General features: G+C 45.9%; 1 protein-coding gene across 6 annotated transcripts in view; it reads left to right on the top strand.

Moving 5' to 3' along the window:
- Nucleotides 1–15,187, top strand: part of LOC115206472 (unconventional myosin-XVIIIa) — a 168,515-nt gene that overhangs the window by 90,777 nt on the left and 62,551 nt on the right. For 5 of the 6 annotated variants that reach the window (XM_029773514.1, XM_029773513.1, XM_029773512.1 and 2 more), the window contains 11 exons: nucleotides 667–843; nucleotides 3,651–3,861; nucleotides 5,878–6,020; nucleotides 6,110–6,210; nucleotides 6,378–6,441; nucleotides 6,578–6,722; nucleotides 11,613–11,624; nucleotides 13,005–13,178; nucleotides 13,708–13,798; nucleotides 14,499–14,691; nucleotides 14,980–15,066. In XM_029773514.1, the coding sequence (XP_029629374.1) occupies nucleotides 667–843; nucleotides 3,651–3,861; nucleotides 5,878–6,020; nucleotides 6,110–6,210; nucleotides 6,378–6,441; nucleotides 6,578–6,722; nucleotides 11,613–11,624; nucleotides 13,005–13,178; nucleotides 13,708–13,798; nucleotides 14,499–14,691; nucleotides 14,980–15,066 (1,398 nt within the window). The remainder of the gene's footprint in view (nucleotides 1–666; nucleotides 844–3,650; nucleotides 3,862–5,877; nucleotides 6,021–6,109; nucleotides 6,211–6,377; nucleotides 6,442–6,577; nucleotides 6,723–11,612; nucleotides 11,625–13,004; nucleotides 13,179–13,707; nucleotides 13,799–14,498; nucleotides 14,692–14,979; nucleotides 15,067–15,187) is intronic. The other variant, XM_029773508.1, reaches the window with a different exon arrangement.

Genomic DNA, 15,187 nt, shown 5'->3' with positions numbered 1-15,187 from the left:
CCTTGACTAGAGGATGTCTGCTCTGCTTTCAGGACGAAGAAAAAGTTGAAATCCCCTCCTGGTGTTATGTACAGTCATTTAACTCTCATAGGGTGAACTGATAATAAGGGTGACTTTGGACAGATAGTGTTTTCAACAGTGTAAAGGTCGTCATCTAATCAAACGTTTGAACCATCTGTTTTATTAGGGAAGTGCAAACTTGGACCCGTCTGAGGTTGGAGGGAGACATCTGTTTTAATTGCATCAAAGACTTGGCATCAGATTCCTGGTGGCAAGTCATGGTGTGGCATACTAAATCTTTGCTCGACGTCTCTTAATACTGCTCCTCTACTCCTCAGTGAAACTCAAGACATTACTAGTCAGATTGCCAGTCTCAAATGGACCCCTAGCCTCTACCCCTACAGAGGACTCTTTGTTTAAATCAATCTGAAAATATGAAATAGGTGTAGGCAACCTGGAGAAACTTCAACTTGGCTTATCAAAAGGCAAGGTGGTAGTCTTGGCAGATTTGAATTCTGTTGTTGTTGGTCGTTTCTGTGAGCAGTCCCACTTCAGACATCCAGAGTCTCAGTATGTATGATGTTTTCATATTGCTGAGTGTTCCTTTAATAAAGCTCTAGTATTACAACACTTCTCAGTCACCTTTGACCTTTGCTCCTGTCCCAGGCGAACCCCCCGTTGTTTGACCGCTCTGAGGACCTGGCCTCGCTGCAGTACCTCAATGAGTCCAGTGTGATGCACTCCCTGCGGCAGCGCTACGGGGGAAACCTCATCCACACACACGCCGGGCCCAACATGATCATCATCAATCCCCTCAGCGCTCCCTCCATGTACTCCGAGAAGGTGAGGAGAGAGGACCCACACAGCAGATGCATGTCTTCACACAGACGCACATTTCATGAGAACATACACTACCGTTCAAAAGTTTGGGTCACTTAGAAATGTTCTTGTTTTTGAAAGAGAAGCACATTTTTTGTCCATTAAAACAACATAAAATGTATCAGAAATACAGTGTAGACATTGTTAACCTCTCTAGGGCAGGTGGCACCAAATCGTCCCACCTACGAAACAGCCAGTTGAATCCTGTGGCGCGATTTATTTTCAAATACCTTAGAAATGCTATTACTTCAATTTCTCAAACATATGACTATTTTACAGCTATTTAAAGACAAGACTCTCGTTAATCTAACAACACTGTCCGATTTCAAAAAGGCTTTACAACGAAAGCAAAACATTAGATTATGTCAGCAGAGTACCCAGCCAGAAATAAGCAGACACCCATTTTTCAAGCTAGCATATAATGTCACAAAAACCCAGAAGACCGCTAAATGCAGCACTAACCTTTGATGATCTTCATCAGATGACACACCTAGGACATTATGTTATACAATACATGCATGTTTTGTTCAATCAAGTTCATATTTATATCAAAAACCAGCTTTTTACATTAGCATGTGACGTTCTGAACTAGCATACCCCCCGCAAACTTCCGATGAATTTACTAACAATTTACTAAATTACTCACGATAAACGTTCACAAAAAGCATAACAATTATTTTAAGAATTATAGATACAGAACTCCTCTATGCACTCGATATGTCTGATTTTAAAATAGCTTTTCGGTGAAAGCACATTTTGCAATATTCTAAGTAGATAGCCCGGCATCACAGGGCTAGCTATTTAGACACCCAGCAAGTTTAGCACTCACCAAAGTCAGATTTACTATTAGAAAAGTTTGATTACCTTTCCTGTTCTTCGTCAGAATGCACTCCCAGGACTTCTACTTCAATAACAAATGTAGGTTTGGTCCAAAATAATCCATAGTTATGTTCCAACAGCGACGTTTTGTTCGTGCGTTCAAGACACTATCCCAATGGTAAATAAGGGTCACGCGCACGGCGCATTTCGTGACAAAAGATTTCTAAATATTTCATTACCGTACTTCGAAGCATGTCAATGTCAAAATCAATTTTTATGCCATTTTTCTCGTAAAAAAGCGATAATATTCCGACCGGGAATCTGCAATTAGGTAAACAGCCGAAAGAAAATACAGCACGGGGTTGACTCGGGCACGCACCTTTGTCCTCTTATTGGCCACTTGGCAAACGCGATAATGTGTTTCAGCCTGGGGCTGCCTCGTCATCGTTCAGCTTTTTCCCGGGCTCTGAGAGCCTATGGAAGCCGTAGGAAGTGTCACGTTACAGCTAAGATCCCCACTCTTCAATAAACAGAGACAAGAAGAACGACTCCTTGTCAGACAGGCCACTTCCTGCATGAAACCTTCTCAGGTTTTTGCCTGCCATATGAGTTCTGTTATACTCACAGACACCATTCAAACAGTTTTAGAAACTTTAGGGTGTTTTCTATCCAAAGCCAATAATTATATGCATATTCTAGTTACTGGGCAGGAGTAGTAACCAGATTAAATCGGGTACGTTTTTTATCCGGCCGTGTAAATACTGCCCCCTAGCCCTAACAGGTTAATGTTGTAAATTACTATTGTACCCGGAAACTGCAGGTTTTTTATGGAATATCTACATAGGCGTACAGAGGCCCATTACCAGCAATCATCATTCCTGTGTTCCAATGGCACGTTGTGTTAGCTAATCCAAGTTTATCATTTTAAAAGGCTAATTGATCATTAGAAAACCATTTTGCAATTATGTTACCACAGCTGAAAAAAACTGGTCTTCTTTAGACTAGTTGAGTATCTGGAGCATCAGCATTTGTGGGTTCGATTACAGGCTCAAAATGGCCAGAAACAAATAACTTTCTTCTGAAACTCGTCAGTCTGTTCTTGTTCTGAGAAATGAAGGCTATTCCATGCGAGAAATTGCTAAGAAACTGAAGATCTCGTACAACGCTGTGTACTACTCCCTTCACAGAACAGCGCAAACTGGCTTTAACCAGAATAGAAAGAGGAGTGGGAGGCCCCGGTGCACAACTGAGCGAGAGGACAAGTACATTATAGTGTCTAGTTTGAGAAACAGACTAAGTGACCCCAAACTTTTGAACGGTAGTGTATCTGTACCACTCCACTGACATGATTCTTGTTTATTCTCCGTTTAGAATGGTATCATGCATGCTGTTTGATGTACGCATTGGGGTGTACTTAATGCCATTATTTATTGTGTATTTCCTTGCTATTATGTCATAGTATTTCCTGTTAGGGAGAGGAGGTTGGATGAATTAAAACAGGAGAGATGACTAGGAGGATAGAGAGGGAAGTCTTCAGTGGTCCACAACATGACAATGAAATCCAATTATCCTAATGAGATTTAGAGGTGACAGTATTGAGGAGGCCTGTAGGTTGTAATATCTACTTAACTCGCATCACTCATAATGGAACTACTACCCATTAGACCTTACAGACAGGGTGCTTAGCTGGGAATGTGGCGATATAAGGACGCGCACACGAACACACGTGAACACACACACACACACACTCACACACACACACACACACACACACACACACACACACACACACACACACACACACACACACACACACACAGAGCCCCTCTGAGGACCGTATAGGAGTCACTGGGAGGACTAGAGGTGAACTACAGTTAAAATGTTTTGTACCTCTCTTTCCCCCAACCCCTCTCCCTCCCTCCCTCCCTCCCTCCCTCCCTCCCTCCCATCAGGTGATGCACATGTTTAAGGGGTGCAGGCGAGAGGACACGGCACCTCACATCTACGCGGTGGCCCAGTCGGCCTATAGGAACCTGTTGACCACGCGTCAGGACCAGTCCATCGTGCTGCTGGGGAAGAGCGGCAGCGGCAAGACCACCAACTGTCAACACCTGGTCCAGTACCTGGTCTCTATTGCTGGCAGCACCGGAAAGATCTTCTCTGGTGAGAGAGTCCTCTGCTATGATGAGTTAACCTCTTTCCTTCTGGGCAGCTCATTTCCTCCCAGCGAGCAGTAAAGCTAGTATTCAGGGATTTTTGTCTATTAAATGACTGAGGGAATTGTATAAATAAAATGTAAAGAATGTTTAAGGACTGTTATAATCACCTTAGTTTGGTCCGAGATGGTGGCTTAATTACTTCAGTGTTACTTAATAGCCGTGGTGGTTTAAATTCACTTAATTACTCTGTAGGTAATTAGTCTTAATAGCCTAATAGCTAATCAAGGAAATAATGTAATGGCTCCACATGTGTTTGTACACAGGAGGACAATCACTGAGTTGTTACTGATTTAGATCAGTGTCATCTAACTGAGTGAGAACTCCAGAAATCCAGCCATTATAACAGGTGCAGTAGATGTGTTAGCTAGTAGGGGAAGATAAAGAGCTGTTCCAACATGCCAGCCAGCCAGCCAGCCAGCCAGCCAGCTAGAGAGGTAGGCATGTGGGAGAGTGTAGGGGTGTTACTGAGAATTTGAGAGAGGAGGAGGAGGGAGGGGCAGCTTGATGGAAGCTGGCTTCAAAACCTTTTGGTTCGAAGAGCGGTTGTAGTTGGCTCAGTATTCCAGGTGTGTGTGTGAGAATGTGCGCATGTGCATGTGTGTGTGTTAATGTGCATTTGTGTATGTGTGTGTGTGATGGATGAGGGGAGCCCCTAATGATGCCCTGTGGAGCTGGGGGATAATTAGCAAAGCTTATCAAAACTCCTCAGCTTCTTCTGGTTAGCTGTAATGGGCTAATGAGAGCTCCATAACCCAGCCACCAGCCACTACTAGACTAGACTGTTAAACAGGGGAGCTGCTATGGGAGGTGCAGTAGGCTATATAAGTTTCACATACCTACTTTTACATTGCCATTTTAGTCATTTAGCAGACGCTCTTATCCAGAGCTACGTACAGGAGCAATTAGGGTTAAGTGAGTCTGACTGGTAGCCCTACTCTCTGAGTGATGAGGCGTTCCTGCTCAGCTTGATCATTAGGGTTAAGTGAGTCTGACTGGTAGCCCTACTCTCTGAGTGATGAGGGGTTCCTGCTCAGCTTGATCATTAGGGTTAAGTGAGTCTGACTGGTAGCCCTACTCTCTGAGTGATGAGGGGTTCCTGCTCAGCTTGATCATTAGGGTTAAGTGAGTCTGACTGGTAGCCCTACTCTCTGAGTGATGAGGGGTTCCTGCTCAGCTTGATCATTAGGGTTAAGTGAGTCTGACTGGTAGCCCTACTCTCTGAGTGATGAGGCGTTCCTGCTCAGCTTGATCATTAGGGTTAAGTGAGTCTGACTGGTAGCCCTACTCTCTGAGTGATGAGGGGTTCCTGCTCAGCTTGATCATTAGGGTTAAGTGAGTCTGACTGGTAGCCCTACTCTCTGAGTGATGAGGCGTTCCTGCTCAGCTTGATCATTAGGGTTAAGTGAGTCTGACTGGTAGCCCTACTCTCGGAGGGATGAGGCGTTCCTGCTCAGCTTGATCATTAGGGTTAAGTGAGTCTGACTGGTAGCCCTACTCTCTGAGTGATGAGGCGTTCCTGCTCAGCTTGATCATTAGGGTTAAGTGAGTCTGACTGGTAGCCCTACTCTCGGAGGGATGAGGCGTTCCTGCTCAGCTTGATCATTAGGGTTAAGTGAGTCTGACTGGTAGCCCTACTCTCTGAGTGATGAGGCGTTCCTGCTCAGCTTGATCATTAGGGTTAAGTGAGTCTGACTGGTAGCCCTACTCTCTGAGTGATGAGGGGTTCCTGCTCAGCTTGATGTCAAAAGAGGGAAACGAGCTCCACTAAGGGAATAATTGACAAAGCCTAACTGATATGACATGATTATCAAAGATGGTAGTCTATTTCCCTCACCAGTGGAACAGTATGTGAAATCCCAAAACACTGACATGATATTTGAAATAAATAAAGCTGTCCACTAATTGTACTCTGCCCTCCCTCCCTCCCTCCCTCCCTCCCTCCCTCCCTCGGTCCGTGCAGGGGAGAAGTGGCAGGCAGTATACACCATCCTGGAAGCATTTGGAAACAGCTCCACCTCCATGAACACCAACGCCAGCCGCTTCTCTCAGATTGTCTCTCTGGACTTTGACCAGGCTGGCCAGGTGGCCTCCGCATCCGTACAGGTAAGCAGTATCACGCACACACACGGCATGGACACTGACGCACGCACACACACATATTGATATCTTGTTGTCCTTTTCCTGTACCTCAGACCATGCTGCTTGAGAAGCTGAGAGTGACCAAACGGCCGGAGACTGAGTCCACCTTCAACATCTTCTACTACATGATGTCCGGAGCTGACAGCACTCTCAGGTGAGCCTTCTACACCCTCTTAATTGTGATTGAATTGAAGTGGGTGGTTGCAGTCCATTGTAGAAGCTTGGTCTTGTGTATATAATCTTGTTCTCATGTTAACCTTGTGGTGTAAACTAGCTATTTACTGTCATTTGAACCTGTTAATTTCCTCTGTTTCCTCTCAGAACGGAGCTGCACTTTAACCACTTTGCAGAGAACAGCGCCTTCGGAATTGTGCCTCAGTCTAAAGTAAAATGCTGTTATTATGCTCTTATTATTATGTGTATTATATGTCATTTTCTGAATTGTGTGTGTATGTGTGTAGGACAACTGGAAAACTGTCTGAACTGTGTCCTTCATCCACCTCCCTCCCCTCTCTCTGTAGCTGGAGGACAAACAGAAGTCGTCTCAGCAGTTCACCAAGCTGCAGGCAGCCATGAAGGTGCTGGGCATCTCAGTGGAGGAGCAGAGGGCTCTGTGGCTCATCCTGGGGGCCATCTACCACCTGGGGGCCGCAGGGGCCACCAAAGGTAAGGAACCCTAGCCCTGTCCTACTCACTATAGGATCTCTACTGGACCACTACCCTACTCACTGAACTAATTGACTGAGAACTCTGCAGTAATCCAGCCAGGTTAAGATGCAATAAGTGATTGTTAGTTATAGGAGAAGATAAAGCGCAGTTCCAACATGCCAGCCAGAGAGGTAGACATGGGGGGGTAGAGTGGATGTTAAAAGGATATTTCAGGATTTTGGCAATGAGGCACTTTATCAACTTCCCCAGAGTCAGATAAACTCATGGATACCATGTTTATGTCTCAGCGTGTGGTTTGAAGGAAGTTGTTAACTAGCGCTAGACTTCCAGTCATTGCACTAACGCTAGTTTGCAAAACTACCTCTAACTTCCTTCATACTGAACACAGAGACATTAACATGGTATCCACACGTTCATCTGACTTTGGGGAAGTAGGTAAAGGGCCTCATTGCCAAAATCCCGAAGTATCCCTTTAAGAGTTTGGAGGAGGAGGTGGCGGAAGAGGAGGCAGGGGCAGGAGGGGGGCAGGAGGCAGGGACAGGAGGCAGGGGAAGGAGGCAGGGGCAGGAGGCAGAGGGAGAGGCAGGGGCAGGAGGATGGGGCAGAGGGAGGGGCAGGGGCAGGAGGTTGGGGCAGGAGGCAGGGGCAGGAGACAGAGGGAGGGGCAGGAGGCAGGGGCAGGAGGCAGGGGCAGGAGGATGGGGCAGGAGTGTGGGGCAGGAGGTTGAGGCAGGGGGCAGGAGGCAGGGGCAGGAGGGTGGGGCAGGAGGTTGGGGCAGGAGGGAGGGGCAGCTTGATTGTGTCCGCTCAGTGTTCGCTGCTCCCAACAGGGATCTCTTAGAAAGTTTTCAGTGATACATAAAAAACGACATAACTATGTATGTACTGTATGTACTGTATGTATGTACTGTCTGTGCTGCCTGTACTATATGCATGTATATACTGTATGCACTGTATGTATGCATGTACTGTATGCATGTACTGTATGCATGCACTGTATGCATGTATGTATGTATGTATGTATGTATGTATGTATGTATGTATGTATGTATGTATGTATGTATGTACTGTATGCATATATGCATGTACTGTACTGTATGCATGTATGTATGTACTGTATGTACTATATGCATGCAGGTACTGTATGCATGTATGTACTGTACATGTATGTACTGTATATATGTACTGTATGCATGTATGTGTATAGGCTATGAGTCCTTCACTGTAAGGCCTTTCAAGCATTGCATTGAAAAAACACACAGAAATGCCGTGATCAAAATCTAAATTATAGTGTGTGTATGTGTGTGTTATTTCCCAGAGATAAGGGATACATACTCAAATCAAGCGCGATGGCATCGTAAATTACATTTGCTTCTCATCCATGAGTGGTTTAATTAAATAATGAGTTGAAAGATATGAACAGGCCACATACCGAGCCATTCATTAGGCCTCCGAGAGAGGAGCGCTAACTTTGTTCTCTCGCTGCGCACAAAGGAGGCTGGGAAAAGTTATTTGTAGTTGTTTAATTTATAAAACTGTTGGAGTGTTGAATGTGTGCAGACATTTCTCTTATGTTAATAAAGGCAGATATAATAGCTGTGTCTCTGTGCTGCTAGTCTAGAGAATGTTTATTCATGCTCTCTGATATTGCCTCCCCCGCAGTCACAGACCTAGATGAATGTGGTAATGAACTTTTTAGAATCATTAGGCTCCAGACTGCCTCGTCTCCATGGACTGTGTTCTCTGTGTGCGTGCGTGTGTGCTGCTTGTCTTTCATATACACAGGGCTGCAGCAGGGTTTTGAGTTGGGGTGTATCATGAAGTTGCGGGGGGTGGGCTGGGGCTAGACCAGTCTCATGTCAACAACAGTTGGCACGCTTGCACTCACTCACACATTCTGTCATGTCCCTACTGTCTGGGAGGCCCCGGTGCACATTCTGTCATGTCCCTACTGTCTGGGAGGCCCCGGTGCACATTCTGTCATGTCCCTACTGTCTGGGAGGCCCCGGTGCATATTCTGTCATGTCCCTACTGTCTGGGAGGCCCCGGTGCATATTCTGTCATGTCCCTACTGTCTGGGAGGCCCCGGTGCACATTCTGTCATGTCCCTACTGTCTGGGAGGCCCCGGTGCACATTCTGTCATGTCCCTACTGTCTGGGAGGCCCCGGTGCACATTCTGTCATGTCCCTACTGTCTGGGAGGCCCCGGTGCACATTCTGTCATGTCCCTACTGTCTGGGGGCCCCCGGCGCACATTCTGTCATGTCCCTACTGTCTGGGAGGCCCCGGTGCACATTCTGTCATGTCCCTACTGTCTGTTCACTCAAACTCTCTTACTCTTTTATTCTCTCTCCCCCACACTCGCCTTCTCTCTCTCACTTTCAATTTAAAGGGCTTTATTGGCATGGGAAGCATACAGTATGTTTACATTGCCAAAGCAAGTGAAATAGATAATAAACAACAGTTAACATTACACCCACAAAAGTTTCAGAGGAATATAGACATTTCAAATGTCGAAGCGTGTTTTGATTTTGGGTCAGTCACAGAGGTCAGGTATTCTGCTACTGTGTACTCTCTGTTTAGGCCACAATAGCATTCTAGTTTGCTCAGTTTTTTAGGTAAATTATTTTCAATGTGTTAAGTAATTATCTTTATGTTTTCTCATGATTTGGTTAGGTCTAGTTGTGTTGCTGTCCTGGGGCTCTGTGGGGTCTGTTTGTGTTTGTGAACAGATCCCCAGGACCAGCATGCTTAGGGGTCTCTTCTCCAGGTTTATTTCTCTGTAGGTGATGGCTTTGTTATGGAAGGTTTGGGACTCGGTTCCTTTTAGGTGGTTGTAGAATTTAACGGCTCTTTTCTGGATTTTGATAATTACCTGGTATCGGCCTAATTCTTCTCTGCATGCATTATTGGGTGTTTTAAGTTGTACACAGAGGATGTTTTTGCAGAATTCTGCAGGCAGTCTCAATTTGGCATTTGTCCCATTTTGTGAATTCTTGGTTGGTGAGCAGACCCCAGACCTCACAATTATAAAGGGCAATGGGTTCTATAACTGATTCAAGTATTTTTAGCCAGATCCTAATTGGGATGTCGAATTTTATGTTCCTTTTGATGGCATAGAAGGCCCTTCTTGCCTTGTCTCTCAGATCGTTCACAGCTTTGTGGAAGTTACCTGTGGCACTGATGTTTAGGTATGTATAGTTTTTTGTGTACTCTAGGGCAACAGTGTCTAGATGGAATTTGTATTTGTGGTCCTGGAAACTGGACCTTTTTTGGAACACCATTATTTTTGTCTTACTGAGATTTACTGTCAGGGCCCAGGTCTGACAGAATCTGTGCAGCAGATCTAGGTGCTGCTGTAGGCCCTCCTTGGTTGGGTGACAGAAGCACCAGATCATCAGAAAACAGTAGACGTTTGACTTTAGATTCTAGCAGCATGAGGCCGGGTGCTGCAGACTGTTCTAGTGCCCTCGCCAATTTGTTGATATACACTGTATATGTTGAAGAGGGTGGGGCTCAAGCTGCATCCCTGTCTCATCCCATGGCCCTATGGAGAGAAATGTGTGTTTGTCAATTTTAACTGCACAGTTGTTGTTTATATTCTCTCTCTCTCTCTCTCTCTCTTGTCTCTCACACACACTCACTCACTCACTCACTCACTCACTCACTCACTCACTCACGCACACCACTCACACACACCACTACCCTACTACTGCTAATACTGCTCCTACTAGTACTATACTACTACTTCTATGTTACTGATACTACTACTACTACATTACCATTACTATTACTACTACTGCTACTACTACTTGCTCTCATCAGCGGATTGGTTCCACAGCAGGGGTTGTTCCCACCAGCAGAGGGCAGTGTGTACATGCTTCTCTCCATGGCATGATGCTGTTGTCTGATCAACGCCGTGGGAACTAAAGGATTAGCCTCCATCCATCTATTTAACACTTCACTTCACACTATAATGTCCTCTTTTCCATACCTGTTAAAAGGGTGAAGGGTTTGAAAGAAACGTTTCTCCCTACCTCTCTACCGAGGTGATTTTAACCATCCTCCCTGTGTTCCTTGGTCCCTTAGCACAATTGGCTCTTGACCACAGGGGTGGCCAACGCCAGTGTTTGGGGACTGCAGGCTTTTGCTCCAGCCCAGCACCAACACCTGAGAAAACTAGTCACGGTCTAATTTGAAGATCATGATGAGTAGATGTATGTGTGTTAGACCTGGGCTTTAACAAACTGCAGCTCTCCAGGACCAGAGCAGGTATCTCCTCCTCTGAGCATGCCTGTGGTATCTTCACTCACACGGTTCTCCTGCCTGCACCTCAGAGCATGGATGGTGTTAGTTCTATAATATGCACTTAGTGTACAAATCATTAAGGACACCTTCCTAATATTGAGTTGCACCCTCCCTTTTGCCCTTAGAACAGCCTCTATTCGTCGGGGCATGGTCTCCACACGGGAAACTGTAAAGCGTGAAAAACCCAGCAGCGTTGCAGTTCTTGACACAAACCAGTGTGCCTGGCACCTGCTACCATACCCTGTTCAAAGGCACTTAAATATTTTGTCTTGTCCATTCACCCTCTGAATGGCACACATACACAATCCATGTCTCAATTGTATCAAGGCTTAAAAATCCTTCTTTAACCTGTCTCCTCCCCTTCATTTACACTGATTGAACTGGATTTAACAAGTGACATCAATAAGGGATCATAGCTTTCACCTGGTCAGTCTATTTCATAGAAAGAGCAGGTGTCCTTAATGTTTTGTAACTCAGTGTCTGTTCTCCAGTGATAAATGTAAATTGTTAATACATGAACTGTGTTTCTAACCCCCTCTCTCTACTTGCATGTTTGCATGCTGCGCCCTTTACATGCAGAGGCTGACGAAGGTAATGGAAAAAACAACATTAAAACCAATCTCTTCTTTCGTTTTAACTGAGTCTTGTTGATATGTCGTCTTTCTTAATGTCTTTATCATTCTACCCAGACGTTCTGTCTTGAGCATTTTTATAGTTTTCTTTCTCTCTCTCTCTCCCTCGCTCTCTATCTCTCGCTCTCCCTCACTCTCCCTCTCTCTCTCTCTCTCTCTCTCTCTCGCTCTCCCTCACTCTCCCTCGCTCTCTCCCTCTCTCTCTCCCTCGTTCTCTCTCTCTCGCTCTCCCTCACTCTCCCTCGCTCTCTCCCTCACTCTCCCTCGCTCTCTCCCTCACTCTCCCTCGCTCTCTCCCTCACTCTCCCTCGCTCTCTCCCTCACTCTCCCTCGCTCTCCCTCTCTCTCTCTCTCTCTCTCTCTCCCTCGCTCTCTCTCTCTCGCTCTCCCTCACTCTCCCTCTCTCGCTCTCCCTCACTCTCCCTCACTCTCTCCCTCACTCTCCCTCGCTCTCGCTCTCCCTCACTCTCTCTCTCTCTTTCTCTCTCTCTTTCTCTCTCTCTTTCTCTCCCTCACTCTCTCTCTCTTTCCCTTGCACTCTCTCTCACTTTCTCTCCCTTACTCTCTCTCTCTTTCCCTCGCACTCTCTCTCTTTCTCTCTCTCTCTCTCTCTCGCTGTCTCTCTCTCTCTGTCTCACTTTCTCTCCCTCTCTTCCTTTGCCTCATGAATCAGAACTTTGTTGTCCTTTAAAGCTCTCTGTCTGATGTCTCCCCATGTCGCCTACTTCCAATTCCACAGCACTGTTATTATTATTCAGACCCAAACCAATAGCAAAGCTTGTTCATTTGAACCTGTTTGGTTCCCGCCCCCCCCAACCCACAGGGGAACTTACTTTCTAGTTGTTTGTGTCAGAACATTGTTTTGATTCTCTATGTTCTAACTGTCTCTCTAGTCTAGAATGTTTTTCTTGGACTCTGTGGCAGAGTGTTGTTTGATGAGAGGTTAGAGGCGACCATATTGCCTGAGTCGCTGTGTCTCTGAAAGCTCTCCAGAAAACAGTGGGGGTGATCCGCCACACGGAGCCAGTAACATGGGATGACGGAGAGTTGTTGTAAAACCAGCTAACAGTGCTTAGCAGTCTAGTCTCTGGGTTGTTCAGTTCAATCCTTCTCTTTGAGCCAAGGTGGTTATTCCAGTCTACCAGTCTAGGTAGAGGAGGCCTCAAAGCTCAAAAGATGGAGTTGTTTGTTAGCGTTTATTAAAAACTATGCTCCAACCAACTTAGCCACAAAAGCAATGTGTTTAGCATTGAGCTACAGTATGGAAGAGATCATTGAGTTAATTCTAATAGCCAGTGATTGGGGGTTCTGACTTCTGTATGCTGTACCTGGTCCCCAGCTGGCCGTAAGCAGTTTGCCCGTCATGAGTGGGCCCAGAAGGCTGCCTACCTGCTGGGCTGCACCCTGGAGGAGCTCTCCTCTTCTATCTTCAAGCACCAGGTCAAGGGTGCCCTGCAGAGGTCCACCTCCTTTCGCGGGGGGCCCGACGAGGCCGGGGCAGGAGACAGCTCAGGTAAGGGACCTTCAGAGACCACCAGTCTCCAATAAGTTGAATGAAATAAATAGAATAGAATAACATACTAAAGGCTATGCGTGTGCTTTTTAACTCACAACTCTTTTCTCCCCTGTCTCTCTCTCTCTCTCAATTCAATTCAAGGGGCTTTATTGGCATGGGAAACATATGTTTACATTGCCAAAGCAAGTGATATAGGTGAAAAAAATAATGAACAGTAAACATTACACTCACAAAAGTTCCAAAGGAACAGAGACATTTCAAATGTCATATTATGGCTATATGCAGTGTTGTAACAATGTGCAAATAGTTAAAGTACAAAAGGGAAAATAAATAAACACAAATATTTGTCTCGCTCTCTTTCTCTCTCTTTCTCTCTCCCTCTTTCTCTCTCTTTCTCTCTCTCCCTCCCTCTCCCTCCCTCTCCCTCCCTCTCTCCCTCCACTCTCCCTCCCTCTCTCTCTTTCTCTCTCTCCCTCCCTCTCTCTCTCTCTCTCCCTCTCTCTCTTTCGCCCTCCCTCTCCGTCAGTCTCTAAGATCACAGCCCTGGATTGTCTGGAGGCCATGGCTTCAGGCCTGTACTCAGAGCTCTTCACCCTCGTTATCTCCCTCGTTAACAGGTCTGTCAGCTCATCTCTCTTTTGTCCTCTTTCTTATATTTCTTACTTTACCATCATTTATTTACAGTATTGTTCTCTTTGAATGGCTCTGATTCCCATAATTGTTCTTCATCTTTCTCTCCATTTTCCTCTCTCTGTTTTTCTCTCTCTCTCTCTCTCTCTCTCTCTCTCTCTCTCGCTCTGTCTCTCTCTCTCTCTCTGTCTCTCGCTCTGTCTCTCTCTCTCTCTCTCTCTCTCTCTCTCTCTGTCTCTCTCTGTCTCTCTCTCTGTCTCTCGCTCTGTCTCTCTCTCTCTCTGTCTCTCTCTCTCTCTCTCTCTGTCTCTCGCTCTGTCTCTCTCTCTCTCTCTGTCTCTCGCTCTGTCTCTCGCTCTCTCTCTCTCTCTCTCTCTCTGTCTCTCTCTGTCTCTCTCTCTGTCTCTCGCTCTGTCTCTCTCTCTCTGTCTCTCTCTCTCGCTCTGTCTCTCTCTCTCTGTCTCTCTCTCTCTCTCTGTTTTTTTTTACTCTCTCTCTCTCTCTCTCTCTCTCTGTCTCTCGCTCTGTCTCTCTCGCTCTGTCTCTCTCTCTCTCTCTCTCTCTCTCTCTCTCTGTCTCTCGCTCTGTCTCTCTCTCTCTGTCTCTCGCTCTGTCTCTCTCTCTCTGTCTCTCGCTCTGTCTCTTTCTCTCTCTCTCTGTGTTCTGACCCTTTGTATCATGTGTCAGAGCTCTGAAGTCCAGTCAGCACTCTCTGTGCTCTCTGCTCATTGTGGACACACCGGGTTTCCAGAATCCTCGCATGGCCAAGCGCCAGCGCGGTGCCACCTTCGAGGAGCTGTGCCACAACTACGCCCAGGAGCGCCTGCAGACCCTGTTCCACGAACGCACCTTTGTACAGGAGCTGGAGAGATATAAGGAGGTGCAGAGATATACAGAGATGTACAGCACTGACAAATACCTTCACCATTACATAGTACAAGTATTCCTACTAACAGGATACCAATGATTTGGTATATTTTAACTTCCCTGAAGAATAAAATCATAATCGTCATTAACATACCTGTATTGTTTTAGTATGAAAATAACATAGAACGTCAGATTGAGCTTTTTTAATTGCAATGTCATTGCCTATAGACTCTTACATAAGAGGAACTGTGAAAATCACTGACTCCAATCACACCTAACCAACCGCTCTGTTCCCATCTAGGAAAACATAGAGCTTGCATTAGATGACATAGGGTCCAGTACCTCAATGTCTGTAGCAGCTATAGACCAAGCATCAACCCAAGCGCTGGTAAGGAGAATCTCTCTGTGCCTCTTTTGCATGTACAGTATCAGGAGGGGACTTTATCTTGGATTTCATCATGTTGTGAGCGTCAAGTGGGGTTAAACACAGTCCTTACTCTCTCTCTTCT

Source organism: Salmo trutta, chromosome 13, assembly GCF_901001165.1.
Source record: "Salmo trutta chromosome 13, fSalTru1.1, whole genome shotgun sequence".
Taxonomy (NCBI): Eukaryota; Metazoa; Chordata; class Actinopteri; order Salmoniformes; family Salmonidae; genus Salmo; species Salmo trutta.
This window is presented reverse-complemented; position numbering and strand designations above follow the sequence as displayed.